At 39.4% G+C, this 17,978-nt stretch overlaps 1 protein-coding gene across 3 annotated transcripts in view; it reads left to right on the top strand.

Annotated features, from left to right (window-relative positions):
* DYM (dymeclin) overlaps positions 1-17,978 on the top strand; it is a 385,616-nt gene that overhangs the window by 175,467 nt on the left and 192,171 nt on the right. For all 3 annotated transcript variants that reach the window (XM_084627911.1, XM_084627912.1, XM_084627910.1), the window contains 2 exons: positions 10,380-10,562; positions 17,247-17,425. In XM_084627911.1, the coding sequence (XP_084484037.1) occupies positions 10,380-10,562; positions 17,247-17,425 (362 nt within the window). The remainder of the gene's footprint in view (positions 1-10,379; positions 10,563-17,246; positions 17,426-17,978) is intronic.

Raw genomic sequence — 17,978 nt, 5'->3', positions numbered from 1 at the left:
GGGCAGAGTTAAGGCTGTGTGGGTGCCTTAGTTGTGTATTTCTATACCTTTAATGTTTGGATTTCTTTTAAATTTAACCTTGGTTTTGAGTTTCTTGGGTTTGCAATGCTTATTTTGGGGATAATTGCAACATCCCTTTGTAATTTTACCTTTAACTTATTGTCAAGTATCAGAGGGGTAGCCGTGTTAGTCTGGATCTGTAAAAGCGGCAAAGAGTCCTGTGACACCCAGAAAGCTTATGCTCCAATATGTCTGTTAGTCTACAAGGTGCCACAGGACTCTTTGCCGCTTTTACATTCACTTACTGATATATGTGTGTGTACACACACACACCCCGCTCAATTTTAATTCCAGTTTAACAAATTTTTATCTGAAAACTTTCTTGTTTCAAAATTATTAAATTATTACCTGACACTAAATAAAAAAGACAAAGACAACGTTACAATTTGATATTTTGATGATTTGAGATATGGAATGTACCTTAAATATCTTTATTTTACTTGTAGGACCAGATTAGTTTTAAGAACCAGAACATGCTAGTTATTGTTTTCTCTTAAAATGTTGACAACGGGTGTAAAGAACTATTAAACCTTTGAGTGACATATCTTGCCAGCCAATGTTTTGAGAATGTCAGTTACAGCATATATGTGTTACATACCATTCATCCTCTTGACAGCCACACATTAATAGGGTACTCTCCATTTTTTATTGGGTCTTGACAACCTTTTCTTTTTCACCAAATGTAGCATTCTTGATGTGCACCCTGTATATCTGTCACTCTCATGACAGATGCTTAAGGTGTTTAAGGTGGATATGAGACTGGTTTTGTTCCTATATTTAATTTTATATAGCTCCTGAATCTGCTTTTTCCAGCCTCTCCGAACTATTTGTTTCAGTATTTTGCGTTCCTGATAATCGGGAAGGAATAGTTTAAGAATTTCTTCTGGTTTGAGGACATTGGGAGCAACCACTCATAACATTCAGTGCCAAATTTTGAGATGCCCTATGGATCTGAAGTGAATGTTATATGTCTCTTTTAGGATGATATTGCTCTTCCAGAAAGTTGCCAACTGAGAGACAGAGCTTCAGGAGGATAGCTGGGTCATATATCACTGTCATGAGTTTGGCTGTGTACCTCTTTTCCTAAATTCAGAGGAAAGGTGTAGTAATTGCAGATGCTATTACAGAAAGGAGGGGATGGTGGAAAATAAAAATTCTGATTTATCTGAGAATAGTAAATACATAATAGTTGTGATTTAAAAGGGGGGAAATGTATTACAATCTGATTTGTTTAATGAGTGAAGATAAAATAAATGATTATCTCCGTTTTTTTTAACCTTCTTTGCAAAATGTGGCCAGCCAAATTACACTTCCAAATGGCTCTAATGTGAGTTAAAGGGACACTTCAGTGTTGAGGTTGAGCAGCATTTTTATTCAGCTGCATTGTTTCAATTTGGGAGCAGCTGATCAAAAATTTACTGATAAAGGGTGATTCATGTAACATGATTGTTTCTGTGAAGTATCTAATTATAATAGCTCTTCATTAAGGGATCTCCTTCAAACTAATTAATGCTGAGTGGCATTATTTATCTTTCTTTTGGCATTGTAATAATTTCTTTGCAGTGAGCTTGAGGAAGTGAGTGTTGGTTTATTACAGAATCTGAATGTATAACTGTTTTTGCAGAAAAGTGCCATTCCGGTGGCTTGAGTTTATACAAGGCCAAGTGTAGTTTAAGCTGTTTTTGTACACAGTCCCACATGACATTCTGATAAGTAAGATGGCGAAATGTGGGCTTGGCGGAACTACCATTAAATGGCTACATAATTAGTTAAACAACTGCAAACAAAGAATAACTATTAATTGAATGATGTCAGATTGGAAGGAGGTCTCAAAAGTGGAGTTCCACAGGGATCTGTTCTAGGTCTGGTGGTGTTTAACATCTTATTAATGATCTGGATGTAGGAGTAGAGAGCATACTGATCAAATTTTCAAATGACACAAAGTTGGAGAGTTGCAAACACTTTGGCAGATAGAGCTAAAATTCAAATGGATCTTGATAAATTGGAGTACTGGGCTATAGACAAGAAAATGAAATTCAACAAAGACAAATGTAAGGTGCTACTCTCAGGGAAGAAAAATCAAATACACAGATACAGGATGGAGGATAACTGGCTTAGCACTAGCACTGCTGTGAAGGGTCTGGGAGTTGTGGTGGGTCACAACCTCAACAGCAGTCAACAATGCAATGTTGTTGCAAAAAAAGCAAATGCATTTTTGGTTGCATTAACGGAGACATAGCATGCAAGTCACAGGAGGTGATAGTACTGCTTCAGTCGACGCTGGTTAGGCCTCAGCCGGAGTATTGTGTCCAATTTTGGTCACCAATGTATAAAAAGGGTGTCGAAAAACTGGAAAGGATCCATAGGTGAGTGACGAAGATGATCAAAGAGATGGAATGCAAGCCATATGAGCAAAGGCTGAAGAAACTGGGTATGTTTAGTTTGAAAAAGAGGAGAATGGGGGTCATGATAGTCGTCTTCAAATACTTGAATGGCTCCCATAAAAAAGATGGAGAAAAATTGTTCTCTTGCCGTAAAAGGCAGGACAAGAGGCAATGGGTTCAAACAGCAGCATACCAGATAAAAGTCTCAGGAAAAAGTTCCTCACTGTAAGAATAGTAGGACAATGGAACAACTGCCTATGGTAGTCATGGAATCTCCTTCACTGGAGGATTTCAAAAAGAGGCTGGATAGCCATCTGTCTTGGATGGTTTAGACATGACAAATCCTGCATCTTTGCAGGGGGTTAAACAAGCTGACCCTTGTGGTCCCTTCTAAACCTGTTGTTCTGTGATTCTATCAGGTAGAGTATATTTCTGCTTTAAATTCAAAAAGATCCGTATGGGCTCTCATGTCCAATGTGTCTAGAGTCTCAAAGAAGACTAAATTGCCTCAATTGTTTCTTTACATTGGAGAAATACATTGTATTTATTGTAAATCAAAATTTTAGTTTACAGGTGATGAGTAAGAATTTCTAATGCTGGGATTGTTCATTTCATGATCCTGAGCTATGAGTTTCAAGATTTTGCTGGTCAAGCAGCATTTTAATCCTTATGAGGAAATGGTCAGTTTCTGTCATACAATGTGGGGAAACAGGGCTGTGCTGGGGGATGTATTGAGTGCTAAACAGAAATGTAGCTGATCAACTTCGTTAATCATCAGTACTTTAATAAGAAGTGGGCATTTCAAGTATGCTGTTTTACGATATTAACACATTTAACTTAAAATGAACCTACAATATGCAAATTAGCACTCTTGATCATCCAAAGCTTGGAAAATATGGAAATTAAGTTTAACGCATAATCTTAACTCTTTCACAGAAACTCTTCAGCTACATGATGACATACTATTTCATATAAAATAGTAGAAATTATCTTAGATATACATGCATATTTATAATAACGTGATTGTGTAATTAAAGACTGTATCATAATGACTTCAAGTAAGGGGCTAGAGTTAAGGTCCTTTGCTTTTCCTTTCTTTTGAGTGCTTAATTGTGCAACCATAGCATTGCATAATGTAATTTTTTGTAATTACACCTCTACCCCGATATAACGCGATCCGATATAACATGAATTCAGATATAATGCGGTAAAGCAAAAATGATTTTCTGTCTCGTCTACAACATACAGTACTTTTATTCTGTTTAATCCCAGTTTATACAGTTAATGATTACTGCGTACATATTCAGTATGTATGTATTTATAAGCCTTTCTTGGATCAAAAGTCAAAATTCAAAGCCGAGCGCATTTACAGCATTTTTAAACTTTCACTCCGATCTTCATTGCATAAAAAAAGTCTTGTCTGCAAGTCTTAATTAAAGTTATAATGTTGACAGTTTAAATCCATTGATAGTTTAAAACCACTGAAAGTTTAAATTCGTTTTGCGGACAACAAAACCACGTGCGAGGTGGTAGCTAATTTTCAGTGGCTGTTATAATAAAAAACAGCCTTTGTATTTATAACCATGACTAATTTATCAAAAAGGAGAGTTCGGTCTAACTTTGTCGTTGACTAACCTGCTGCCTCCTTGTCAGTGTAAAGTTGTTACAAAACCATATGTGGTCGGCGCCTCGGCTCTTAAAATGTGGCTTGTATCAAATTACGTACATACTGTACATTGTCTGTACAAATGTGCATGTATCAAAGTGGTGGAACGAATATGCAACAATGAGAAGGCAGGGGTAAATGTATGTTGCGCGCCCATGGTCCCATTAGGCGTTCTCATCTCTCCCGCCTATTTTAATCTCGTTTCTAAATTGTGTGCAGTATAGACTAAGCTTAAATTGTCTCACTAGTTGTGTTTTGGAAACATTGTAACACGGCGCTGACATTTTCTAAACAATTAAAAAAATTGTTAGCATTAATATTAAAGTACCATTGACGTGATGGCAAGTAGTTCACAGTCACGGAAATGAAAGGCATGGACAGTCAAATAAAAATTGGAAGCTTTGGACAGACTGAAATCAGAAATGAGCCAAGCGAAGGTCTCAAAAGGACTAGGAGTGGGGGAATCAACATTAAGAGGGGTGGATCAAAGATGAGGAAAAATTACGACCAACGCTAGTTGAACTGGATGAAAGTGACGGCCTGGAAAGGAAGCACCTAAAAACTGCCCAGGATAACCAACTAGATAGAGCAGTATTTATGTGGTTTACCCAAGACATGCTGACAGCACGCCAATTTCCAGTGACATTATAAGGAAACAAGCGGAGAAATTGAGGAAGGATCTTGATTTTAGATGCTCGGGCAAGGATGCTTCTGCACATCAAGGTAACGAATTTAAAGCTAGCAGTGGATGGCTTAATCGTTTTTTAAAACGTCATGGCGTTCACGCTCTGCAGATATAAAAGCTTGCAACGAATACCCGCTAAAGTTACAAGAAATTATCATCGAGGGTGGCTATGCTCCGGAGCAAATCTATAAAGCTGATGAAACCGGCTTATGTTACCGTATGCTGCCAGATAGAACACTTGCTTCTAGGACCGAAGAACAAAAGGTCGAAGGTTTTAAGGTGATAAAAGAGAGAGTGACAATACTTTTCTGCATGAATAAAACCGGTTCACATAAACTTAAACCTCTGTGCATAGACCAATCCAGGTCACCTAGGGCTTTCCACCATAAGAACATGGATTCGCTTTTATTCATTTATCGCCATTCAAAAAATGCCTGGATGACATCGGATATTTTCGAGGAATGGTTTAATAAATATTTTGTACCAGCTGTCCGGAGCCACCTATGCAGACAAAACCTGGAGCCAAAGGCATTGCTCCTACTTGACAACTGTCCCGCCCACCCCCCAGTTGAGGCCATAACCAGCAAAGATGGGAAGATAAAGATGAGCTACCTTCCTAAGAACACAACGTCCAAAATACAGCCCCTCGATCAAGGCATTATAGCCACATTTAAAATGAACTATCGTAAAGCCTTAGTAAAGAAAATTGTTGAGGGCAACAGTAGCATAACGGATGTAATCAAAAAATTGAATTTGCTGGATATATTTAACTTAGACGAGACAGCCTGGCTAGGAGTCATTCCTTCAATGATAAAGAAATGTTGGCATCGTGGTCTCAAAAGTGCTTTTGTCACTGAAAGCAATGACAACCAAGATGAGGAAGAAGACGAAGATGAGAACAACTTTGAAGGTTTTATGGAAGAAGAGGCCATGGAGGCAGAATGAGTCTACAGGGAACGTATGGCTCAAAGTGGGATAGCTGATGATCAAGAGTGGATGGAGGTGGATGCTATGTGTCCAACCTATGAACGACTTACAGATGTAGATATAATTCATAATGTTGCCCTTCAACCACCTGGTGCCTCAGAAAATGTGTCTAACCCTGTGGATAGTGATGAAGAACCCTCGGAGCTACCGCCCAAAACTGCTGATGCAGTTGTAGGGTTAGAGATTGGTCTTAAGTGGCTAGAAAGCCAGGATGTGGATAGACTGCAAATACTGCAGTTAAAATCCATACTTGACCTGGTGAAGAAGGTGGCTCGCAGTAGCATGAAGCAACAAAGTGTAACAAGGTTTTTTTTTAATTAAAAAAATTTTAAGAGGTGTAGCTTAAATAAGAAAGCATCTTGAACACCAAAAAAAGGTATTTACCATTTTATCAGTGTCTCTAGAACTTGATGACTGTACCTTTTTTAGCTTCATTTTAATCTTTTCTATAAGTAAAAACTCCCATCTCCAAAATGTTTTCAAACTATTTAATAGTTAACAGTTCATATTACTTAATAATCTACGTATAACATAGTTGGCTAAATAACAAAGTGGCCCATGCTCCTATTTGCTAAAATACCAAAATCCTTTTTTACAACAATTTGTAAGGATGTGTAATTAAAATTGTTTTCTGATATTTTATGTGAATTTTGCATTTTCCTAAGCATTAAACGCAGTCCACCTAGCCCACATGGTTGCATTTAATAGCGTTTAGTACCAGTGTTGTTAATACACTGTATCTTTTAAGTAAGCTTGTAAAATAATTGTTGTAATTAAAGAAAGGAGATACAATTTAACCATTGTAGAACAGATTTATTTATTGCATACACTGTGTTAGTTCTAACAAAAATGATTTGCTGACTGTTAATAACGGAAATGCTCGAGGCCAAAACAAGTTCGATATAATGTGGTTTCACCTATAATGCGGTAAGATTTTTTGGCTCCTGAGTACTGCGTTATATTGGGGTAGAGGTGTAATTACTTTGGCGGCGGGAGGGGGGGGGGGTTGTGTGGGGAAGCTACCACTTTACTAAGAGGCATCAATCAATAAAGGTGACTAGTTCCCAACAGAATTACTAGTAAATTGTGTACTTTAAGCTTAGCAGAAGCCAATTGGTCAAAGGTAAACTATTATCTGCTAGTTTTGCAGGCTAAATTTGTATTTCCATAACTGCATGTGTTCTATGTAATCCATTAAAAAAGTCTAACAGGTAGCATAAGTGCCTCCCACTGTCTCAAGTTTCGTTCATTTATTCTAAATCCTAACTTAAAAATCAAAGGGTGGATCTGATTAAAACAGAATTGAGGTTATTCGTTATTAGTTTTGCCTTGTCCCCATTAAGAACATTGTATGGAATTTGAAAGACGTGACATTCCTCCACAATGAAGTGTACAGTGTTGCTGTCTTTTGCATAACTGTAAATCTGGCTATTAAAGTTTAAGAAATACTAGCAATTATTATGTTCCCTGGTCATGAGCTAACTGTGCTTCTCCTAAAACTTGTGAATTGTTTAAGAACATCTTATTAGATGCCCCAAAACCCACAATCAAGGAAGAAGGCTGTATTGGATAAAAACACGACCTGGTTTAGAGAGCAAGTGAAGAAAGTTATATAAAAAAAATTTTTTTTAATGGAAGAAAGGGAAAGTTGATAGTAATAAATATAAATTAGAAGATAGGAATTGAAGAAAACTGCTTAGGCAATCAGAGTTAAGGACAATAAGATGTCATTTTATAAGTATATTAGGAACAAAAAAAATTCCTAACAATTGTTTTCGTCCATTACTAGATGGAAATGGTAAAATTGTCATAAATAACGCAAAAAAATTCTGTTCTGTATGGGGGGGGGCAGAATGTGATGGAGTCATATCATGTGGTAACACACTTTCCATTCCACTTGTATCTCAGGCGGATGTTAAACAGTAGCTACTAAAGTTAGACATTTTAAAATCAGTAGATCTGGATAACTTGTGTATGTGAGTTTTAAAAGAGCTGGCTGAGGAGCTTGCTACATTGTTAATATTTTCAATAAGTCCTGGAACACTGGGGAAGTTCCAGAAGACTGGAAGAAAGCTAATGTTGTGCCAATATTTATAAAGGGTAGTAGGGATTAAACGGGATGGCCTGGGTTTATAGGTTTGTCAGTCTGACATTGATCTCAGGCAAAATAATGGAGTGGCTGATACGGGACTCGATTAATAAAGAATTAAAGGAGGATAGTATAATTAATACCAATCAATATCAGCTGGGTGGTCATTGAACGATCATCGCCAGCCATTGACCAGCAGAATAGTAAACAAGGGATTTACAATTTAATGACAGTTGTGCAAGCACCACACAATGGGGACTGCTCAACTCAATGACTAAATTGTACAAGACCACACCGGGGGGTGGCTCAATGCTGTGACTTAACAAGGCCCACCAGGCATGCCTGAGCTAGTGTCTTCCTGGTACATGGACTGAGGATATAAAATAGGGGACGGTGATGTCATGCTTTGGGCCTTTCTCCTCCCACACCTACACTGGAAGCAACAAGAATGCTGGGAAGACGAAGACTTGAACTGAGGAGACTGGTCCCAGGCTTAAAGGGCAAGCCTGTGTACTAAGAACTGTAGCACCTAGTGGGGTGACAAAACTGCTTGATCCAAATACTGCCTAGTCTAATAAGGTTTAAGATTTAGACTGTTTTTATTTTCTATCTCTGACCTATTGTGCCTACCACTTATAATAATTTAAAATCTATCTTTCTGTAGTTAATAAATCTGTTTTATATTTTACCTAAAACTGTGTGTTTTCGATGAGGTGGTCGGGAAATATCAGCTCAGGTTACAAAGGATGATGTGTGCCCTCTCTACATGGAGGGAGGGGCACACTAGGTAATGAACTTACACTGGTCAGGCTTCTGACCAGGGAAAGAAAGTACAGTTGTGGGGTCCAAGGCTAGGGGCTTGGGAGATTTTCTGGTGCCTTTCTCTGTGTGATTCGTGAGTGACTCAAGCAGCATTCATGCACTCTAGCTGAGTGTGGGGCTCCACGTGCTGTTGTGCTGAGTGATAACAGCACCTGAAAAGGTTTGTTGCATTTCACTAACAAAGCATTGTGAGAGAAAGCCCAGGCTGGAGAGTTAAGAGGGCACAGCAGTTGGCCAGTTCCAGGTTGTACCCTGGGGATCCTGTCACAGTGACACCAAAATAGGGGGATTGGTAAATAACGAAGAGAACCAGTCACTGGTACAGAATGATCTGCATTACTTGGTGTACTGGGCGCAAGCAAGCAATATGCATTTTAATATGGCTAAATGTAAATTGTATGCGTCTGGGAACAAAGAATGGGGCATTCTATCCTGGGAAGCAGTGACTCTGAAAAAGTTTGTGTGTTGTGGTGGATAATCAGCTAAATGTGAGCTCCCAGTGTGATGCTGTAACTGAAAGGGCTAATGCAATCCTTGGATGGAAAAACTGGAAGCTTGAATAGGAGTAGAGAGGTTATTTTACTTCTCTGGATTTGGCACTGGTGTGACCTCTTCTGGAATACTGCGTCCAGTTCTGGTGTCTCCAATTCACGAAGGATGTTGATATGTTGGAGGGGTTTCAGAGAAGATACATGAGAATGAGTAAAGGGCTAAAAAGCTTTATGGTGATAGACTCAAAGAGCTCAATCTATTTAACTTTACAAAGAGACGGTTAAGGTGTGACTTGATTACAGTCTATAGGTACCTGCATGGGGAACAGATATTTAATAATGGGCTCTTCAGTCTAGCAGGGAAGGGTATAATACATTCCACTAGCTGGAAGTTGAAGCTAGACAAATTCAGAGTGGGAATAAGGCATACATTCTTAACCGTGAGAGTAATTAATCATTGGAACAACTTACCAGGGTCATGGTAGATTCTCCATCACTAAACATTTTAAAATCAAGATTGGGTTCTTTTCTAAAAGATCTTCACTAGGAATTTTTTTGGGGAAGTTCTATGGCCTGTGTTATACAAGAGGTCAGACTGCATGATCACAGTGGGCCTTCTGGCCTTGGAATCTATTATAACATTCTGGGTTTAATAAAAAAGCACATTAAGAAATGCATCATGCTGGAATCTATTTGCGTTTTTAAAGGAGATTATCTGATTGCAAATATACTGTACAAATTCGTCTTCCTCTTCCTGTGCACCAATTGTGTCAGTGCCCCTTTCTTGAATCCCCTCATAGGCTTTGTGTCTTCTATCACATCAGGTTTAATCTCTTTACCTTCAGAGACTTGCACCATTATGGCGCTGCCTCTTTCTCCTAATCACATCTTTCATCTCCTCCTGCACTATTACCTCTTACACTTCCAGCAGCCTCCCTGTTCTCATCTGCCAAATGCTCTACCCCTACTCCTTTGAAATGTGCTTTCATGATTCTTCCACCATCAAATTCATGATCAATGTTGTCCCTTTATTGTCTCAGGATGAATTGTTTTTCTCTGTATTGTAGCTGTACTTTGGGGTAGACCAAAAGAAACCTCTTACTCATTTGTAAAGACGGGTGTGCCCCTTAAAGCACACCATAAATATTTAATAACATTCACTAAGAGGATTGTCTTCTTCAATTCTTCCCTTTAGCTGGCCTGTGGACAGTATTCACATTGGGTGGAGTAGGAAGTAAACCAGCACCACAGCAGGAACAGTCATCACCTTTAGCTAATCAGAGCCTTCTGCTTCTGCTTGTGCTAGCTAACTTGACTGATGCTCCAGATACACCAAACCCATACAGACAAGCTATTATGTCCTTCAAGAACACACAAGGTTTGTACCTTTTCTTAATCTTCTAGTGTGAATAGAAGCAACTGTGGCATTGTGTTATCCTGGCTTCTAAACCATTTTTCTTACCAAGGTGTGCTATAATACAGGTTCTGTCCTGTAAACCCAGGAAATGTACAGAAAGGGAGTTTCTCTTCCATAGGTCCTGTGAAGTTCCTGAGCCAGCATGTCTCAGCCCATGAAACTTAAAAGACACTGTGGCGGGGGGGAAGGGTGTTTAAACACTGAAGGGTACTGTGCAATTCGGTTTTGGAAAATGGAGTTCCTATAGCTTGCTTTCTTGCAAAGTTTTTAAGACCTTTTCTCTTCTGCATAGCTCTGCAACTTCACAAGATAGAAATAGAAATGGGAAGGTGAGGGGGTGGGTGGCGGGCGGCAAGTCAGGTAGCCAAAAGGATCCTGTTGGCTTTAGGAACGCTATAGGCATTGGGAGATCTGGGCACCCTGGACCATGTTTCATTGGTTAGTTTTGTATGCATAGATGTGAACTTGTTTGTAGCTGAGCTGGTTTGACACTTATATTTATACTCTATACTTATATTTATAAGTATAAGTGTCATTTATATATAGAGTATACTCTATACTTATATTTATACTCCTTTAAACTAGTTCGCTTATTTAAGCAGGAAATTTTAATCAGTTCAGCATGATCCGGAGCTGCTTTCATTATCCAGAAAAGCTCTTAGTCCTCACAGAGTCCTTGGGCTACCGCGGCCCTAATTTCATAATGTTATTCTTGGTGTTGCTGTTTTAAATGACGTGCTGACTACTTGCAGTGTTTGTGTAATTTATTTAGACTCATTTTTAAGTGTTGGGAAACATTGTATCTGCATTGAACAATTAGAAAAAACTAATTCTGCTCCTCCCAATGATAACTAGACAATTCTTCAGATCAAATTTATTCCTCTGGAAAAACTGGGAGGCAGGGAAAACAAACGTGCATGACAACAGTGTTTGCCTCTTTTTCCAGATCACCTAGTTAACATATTCCTAAATGATCTGGAAAAAGGGTAAACAGTGAGATGGCAAAATTTGAAGATGACGTAAAACTACTCAAGATAGTTAAGTCCCAAGCAAACTGCAAAGAGCTGCAAAAGGATTTCACAAAACTGGGTGTCTGGGCAACACAATGGCAGATGAAATTCAGTGTTGATAAATGCAAAAATAATGTACACTGAAAAACATAATCCCAAGTATACATGTAAAATGATGGGGTCTAAATTAGCTGTTACCACTCAAGAAAGAGATATTGGAGTCATTGTGGATAGTTTTCTGAAAACATGAATTCAATGTACTGCGACAGTTAAAAAAGTGAATAGAATGTTGGGAATCATTAAGAAAGGGATATATAATAAGACAGAAAATATCATATTGCCTCTATATAAATCCATGGTATGCCCATATCTTGAATATTGCATGCAGATGTGGTCGCCCCATCTCAAAAAAGATCTACTGTACTTGGAAAAGGTTCAGAAAAGGGCAACAAAAATTATTAGGAGTATGGAATGGCTTCCATCTGAGGACAGATTAATAAGACTGTGACTTTTCAGCTTGGAAAAGAGACGACTGTGGTGGGATATGATAGAGGTCTATAAAATCATGACTGGTGTGAAGAAAGTAAATAAGGAAGTGTTATTTACTCCTTCTCATAACACAAGAACTAGGGGTCACCAAATACAATTAATAGGCAGCAGGTTTAAAACAAAACAAAAGGAAGTATTTTTTCACACAACACACAGTCAGCCTGTGGAGCTCCTTGCCAGATGATGTTGTGATGGCCAAGACTATAACAGGGTTCAAAAAAGCACTAGATAAATTCATGGAGAATCGGTCCATCGATGGCTATTAGCCAGGATGGGCGGGGTGGTGTCCCTAGTCTCTGTTTGCCAGAAGCTGGGAATGGGCGACAGGGGTTGGATCACTTGATGATTACCTGTTCTGTTCATTCCCTTTGAGGCACCTGGCATTGGCCACTGTCTGAAGACAGGATACTGGGCTAGATGGACCTTTGGTCTGACCCAATGTGGCTGTTCTTATGTTCTTAACAAGAATTATAATGGAAGCCTTGTTGCAACTTTAACTATATAAAAGGTCTGAATATAATACAAGAATTATCTGTTTTCATTATGAAGATATCCTGTCTAATTTATTGGGGATGAGACCAATAGTGTTCTAGAGAAATTACTCTGAAACCTGTAGAATTTAATAAAGAGTAACTACATCTTTTCTATAGAATTTTTAAAACCATTCTATGGAATATAATACAGATTATATCCCTGCTATTGAAGTCCATAAATAGGTTTGGAAAGATTATCTGTCTTTATTAAATTCTTTAGGACTCTTCTTCCATAATGTTTTTAAAAGATTCTTTTGGTAGTTTTTGGCAATTTTTAAAAAGGTTTGTAAGTGTCTCTATAACAAAACTGGTAAAGAAAAGTTGCAACTGTTAGTGGTTTTGTTTAGTAATTCACACAGCTTGAGCCTTGAGACATGTAGAATTCTCAGTTGACAATAGCATCTAAGTGCTCCTTTAGTAAAGTGTGTTGAATTAATCTGCTTCGTCATCTCTAGCTACACTTACATTTTAAATTTTAATAAAAAATATTTTCACAAAGTAGCAGTTGTTTTGGATTAATGGAATACAACCTGACAATGGTTTATTCTGGGAATATGGAAGGAAAAGAAAGAGAAAAGTAGTGGCTTTTTTAAAAACGGGAGTGTTTTTGATGCACAGGAGTTTTTGATGCATACGCTGCACAGATGTAAAAGTTTATTAAGAAAAGTTGAAAAGCATAGTAGAGAAGTGCAGGACTGCTCATTTGAAGATTAAATTCGTATTGGCTTGCAGTTCTTTTCCATAGCAGCATAGCTGGTGAGAATGTTGAAGTCACCACTGTTTTCATGGTGGTATAATGTGTAATATTTGATCATTATCTTGCTTTTATGAAAAATAGAGGATTCACATGCAAAGTATTAGCTGTTCTCCAGCACCCCTAATATGCTAATTCAAGTCCTGGGGAGATTAAGAGTAGATTCTGAAGTTCTGATCGCTTTGAAAACTCTATAGCTGACGCTGTTACGTGAAACAACGTTAAAACTGCTTAGTCCAATTTTCAGCTTTTGAAAGCTTGGTATGGAAAGTAATCAGCAAATCAGCTCAGACACACACACACATGCTTGCCTACCTTCACCATGGTGATCACAATTTTAAAAAAACCACAACAAAAATAAACAAAACCGCCCGCTAGGTTTTCCATTCTATCTTAAAAATTACTCTGGGCAAGAATCATAGAATCATAGAATCATAGAATATCAGGGTTGGAAGGGACCCCAGAAGGTCATCTAGTCCAACCCCCTGCTCAAAGCAGGACCAATTCCCAGTTAAATCATCCCAGCCAGGGCTTTGTCAAGCCTGACCTTAAAAACCTCTAAGGAAGGAGATTCTACCACCTCCCTAGGTAACGCATTCCAGTGTTTCACCACCCTCTTAGTGAAAAAGTTTTTCCTAATATCCAATCTAAACCTCCCCCACTGCAACTTGAGACCATTACTCCTCGTTCTGTCATCTGCTACCATTGAGAACAGTCTAGAGCCATCCTCTTTGGAACCCCCTTTCAGGTAGTTGAAAGCAGCTATCAAATCCCCCCTCATTCTTCTCTTCTGCAGGCTAAACAATCCCAGCTCCCTCAGCCTCTCCTCATAACTCATGTGTTCCAGTCCCCTAATCATTTTTGTTGCCCTTCGCTGGACTCTCTCCAATTTATCCACATCCTTCTTGAAGTGTGGGGCCCAAAACTGGACACAGTACTCCAGATGAGGCCTCACCAATGTCGAATAGAGGGGAACGATCACGTCCCTCGATCTGCTCGCTATGCCCCTACTTATACATCCCAAAATGCCATTGGCCTTCTTGGCAACAAGGGCACACTGCTGACTCATATCCAGCTTCTCGTCCACTGTCACCCCTAGGTCCTTTTCTGCAGAACTGCTGCCTAGCCATTCGGTCCCTAGTCTGTAGCTGTGCATTGGGTTCTTCCGTCCTAAGTGCAGGACCCTGCACTTATCCTTATTGAACCTCATCAGATTCCTTTTGGCCCAATCCTCCAATTTGTCTAGGTCCTTCTGTATCCTATCCCTCCCCTCCAGCGTATCTACCACTCCTCCCAGTTTAGTATCATCCGCAAATTTGCTGAGAGTGCAATCCACACCATCCTCCAGATCATTTATGAAGATATTGAATAAAACCGGCCCCAGGACCGACCCCTGGGGCACTCCACTTGATACCGGCTGCCAACTAGACATGGAGCCATTGATCACTACCCGTTGAGCCCGACAATTTAGCCAGCTTTCTACCCACCTTATAGTGCATTCATCCAGCCCATACTTCCTTAACTTGCTGACAAGAATACTATGGGAGACCGTGTCAAAAGCTTTGCTAAAGTCAAGAAACAATACATCCACTGCTTTCCCTTCATCCACAGAACCAGTAATCTCATCATAAAAGGCGATTAGATTAGTCAGGCATGACCTTCCCTTGGTGAATCCATGCTGGCTGTTCCTGATCACTTTCCTCTCATGCAAGTGCTTCAGGATTGATTCTTTGAGGACCTGCTCCATGATTTTTCCAGGGACTGAGGTGAGGCTGACTGGCCTGTAGTTCCCAGGATCTTCCTTCTTCCCTTTTTTAAAGATTGGCACTACATTAGCCTTTTTCCAGTCATCCGGGACTTCCCCGGTTCGCCACGAGTTTTCAAAGATAATGGCCAGTGGCTCTGCAATCACAGCCGCCAATTCCTTCAGCACTCTCGGATGCAACTCGTCCGGCCCCATGGACTTGTGCACGTCCAGCTTTTCTAAATAGTCCCTAACCGCCTCTATCTCCACAGAGGGCTGGCCATCTCTTCCGCATTTTGTGATGCCCAGCGCAGCAGTCTGGGAGCTGACCTTGTTCGTGAAGACAGAGGCAAAAAAAGCATTGAGTACATTAGCTTTTTCCACATCCTCTGTCACTAGGTTGCCTCCCTCATTCAGTAAGGGGCCCACACATTCCTTGGCTTTCTTCTTGTTGCCAACATACCTGAAGAAACCCTTCTTGTTACTCTTGACATCTCTGGCTAGCTGCAGCTCCAGGTGCGATTTGGCCCTCCTGATAACATTCCTACATGCCCGAGCAATATTTTTATACTCTTCCCTGGTCATATGTCCAACCTTCCACTTCTTGTAAGCTTCTTTTTTATGTTTAAGATCCGCTAGGATTTCACCATTAAGCCAAGTTGGTCGCCTGCCATATTTACTATTCTTTCGACTCATCGGGATGGTTTGTCCCTGTAACCTCAACAGGGATTCCTTGAAATACAGCCAGCAAGAGAGCAAGTGTTATCTTGAAAGGCTGCTTTAATTTTTCCTGGTGCTCCAGACAGCTCACCTTCTCTGAAAATAAAGCTATGTCCAGTTGACTTAGTGCAGCATTCTGGAATTTCATATAGCAAGAAATATCTTTTTCCATGTATCCACTTACAAGTTTTTTTTATTTTAAATGGACATTTCTGAGCTGCTTATATCTCAGATATAGCTGAAAAGTCACATAGTTCCACAAACATCATAGAAACACACAGAAACCAGTTTTCAACCTTTTTTACTGTTACTTTCATAATATTCTGTTCTGCTTCCATCTCCACCTTCACCCTAAGTTATGCCATACACACCATAACCACCTGACACAATTTTCAAGGAGTTAAACTGTGCTAAGTGATGTTTCAAATCACATTAGCTAATCTAATTTAAAACAGAACACACCTTTCTTTCTAGACTAACCAAGGCCTATATTATGGCCATTGAACATAGATTACTTACAGTATGTCTACACTTAAAATTCTACAGCTGCAATACTGTAATGCTTCAGTGTAGACACTCACCACAGCAATGGGAGGGCTTCTCCCATTGCTGTAGTTAATCCACCTCCCTAAGAGATAGTAGCTAAATTGAGAGAATTCTTCTGCTGATCTAGCACCGTCTGCACGGAGGGTTAGGTCGGCATAGCTCAGTCTCTTTGGGGTATGGATTTTTCACAACTCTGAGAGACGTAACTAAGCCAATTTAAGTTTTCAATGTAGACTAGCCCTTTGAAAGATTAATACATACCAGTAAATACAGATGTGATACTCCTAGAGCACTGTAAACTAAACCCGGAAGTTGGATCATTTTGGGACTAGAAACAAACCTACTCCTTCATGTTCCCTTGGAATTCTAGCTCTTAAGAAAAGCCCTGTAGCTTCACCATTACCCAGCATTTCCTGAGCTGCCTTCTTTTCTTACCTTGAGAGTCAGGAAGGGAAATAAAGGGTGACAAGGCTGCTTTGTTACAGGCATGACTGACTGTGAGTTGGAGGGAGGAGCAAGAAAGACTACTATGGGTATAAGGAAGGCTCACCAGTTCTCAGGTGTGAAAACAGTTGTAACTTTGACATAACTAAAGTTTTATGAGACTTGGCTAAGGTTTATGGTCACCAGTAAAAGTTGAACCAAGACTGACTGAAGATTATTTCTGCAGATATTTAGCTCCAGTTCTTTCTGTGGTGCCTGTGTCAGACATGAAAGTGTCTGTAAAACAAACAGAAGCCGAGGTGGTAAAATTTTTTTTTAAATATGTTTTTGGTTTCTTTATTCCAGATAGCACTGCTTTTCCTTCACCAAGTCCACATGCTTTCCAGATTAATTTTAACAGTTTGTACACAGCTTTGTGTGAACAGCAGAAATCTGATCAAGCAACTCTCCTTTTATACATATTACTGCATCAGAACAGCAATGTTCGGACATATATGTTGGCCCGCACTGATATGGAAAATCTTGTAAGTATTGTACTGCATATTTAATACTTAATATTTGGCAATTGGGGTTGATTTGTGGAGGTTTGTGTATGGTTGTGTGATGTTATTCAATATTCTGGGGGTAGAGAGAATCTCTATAGGACAATGGATTGTGAATTACTTGTCCATGATTCGTCATGTCTTGTTCATATTATTATGCTCAGCATGTGACTGGATTAAGAGATAGCACTGATAAAAGTATAAATCTCTGGAATGTAAGCAAAATTGATAGGGAAATTTAATGTGTTTAAATGCGGGGGGAGATTGGATAGAATAAGAATGGCATGGGTGGGCCAAGATGGCAGGAGAGTTAAGACCATAGGTGTTTAGTGGCCTGTGATATACAGGAGGTCAGGCTACATGATCTGGTGGTCCCTTTGCAACTTAAACTCTATCACTCTGATATTTTTAACAGGGTTCCAAAAATGCATTTGCAAACTTGCACGTGCAGAAACCTGTATTTGCACAGACAGATTCAGTATCAGCATGCAGCTCCGCATGTGCTTGTATAATGTGACATGTTGTAACAGGCCTA

The sequence above is a fragment of the Lepidochelys olivacea genome (assembly GCF_965140295.1).
Source record: "Lepidochelys olivacea isolate rLepOli2 genome assembly, chromosome: 5".
NCBI lineage: Eukaryota > Metazoa > Chordata > Testudines > Cheloniidae > Lepidochelys > Lepidochelys olivacea.
The sequence above is the reverse complement of the archived record's forward strand: the minus strand, read 5'-3'. Positions and strand labels throughout refer to the sequence as shown.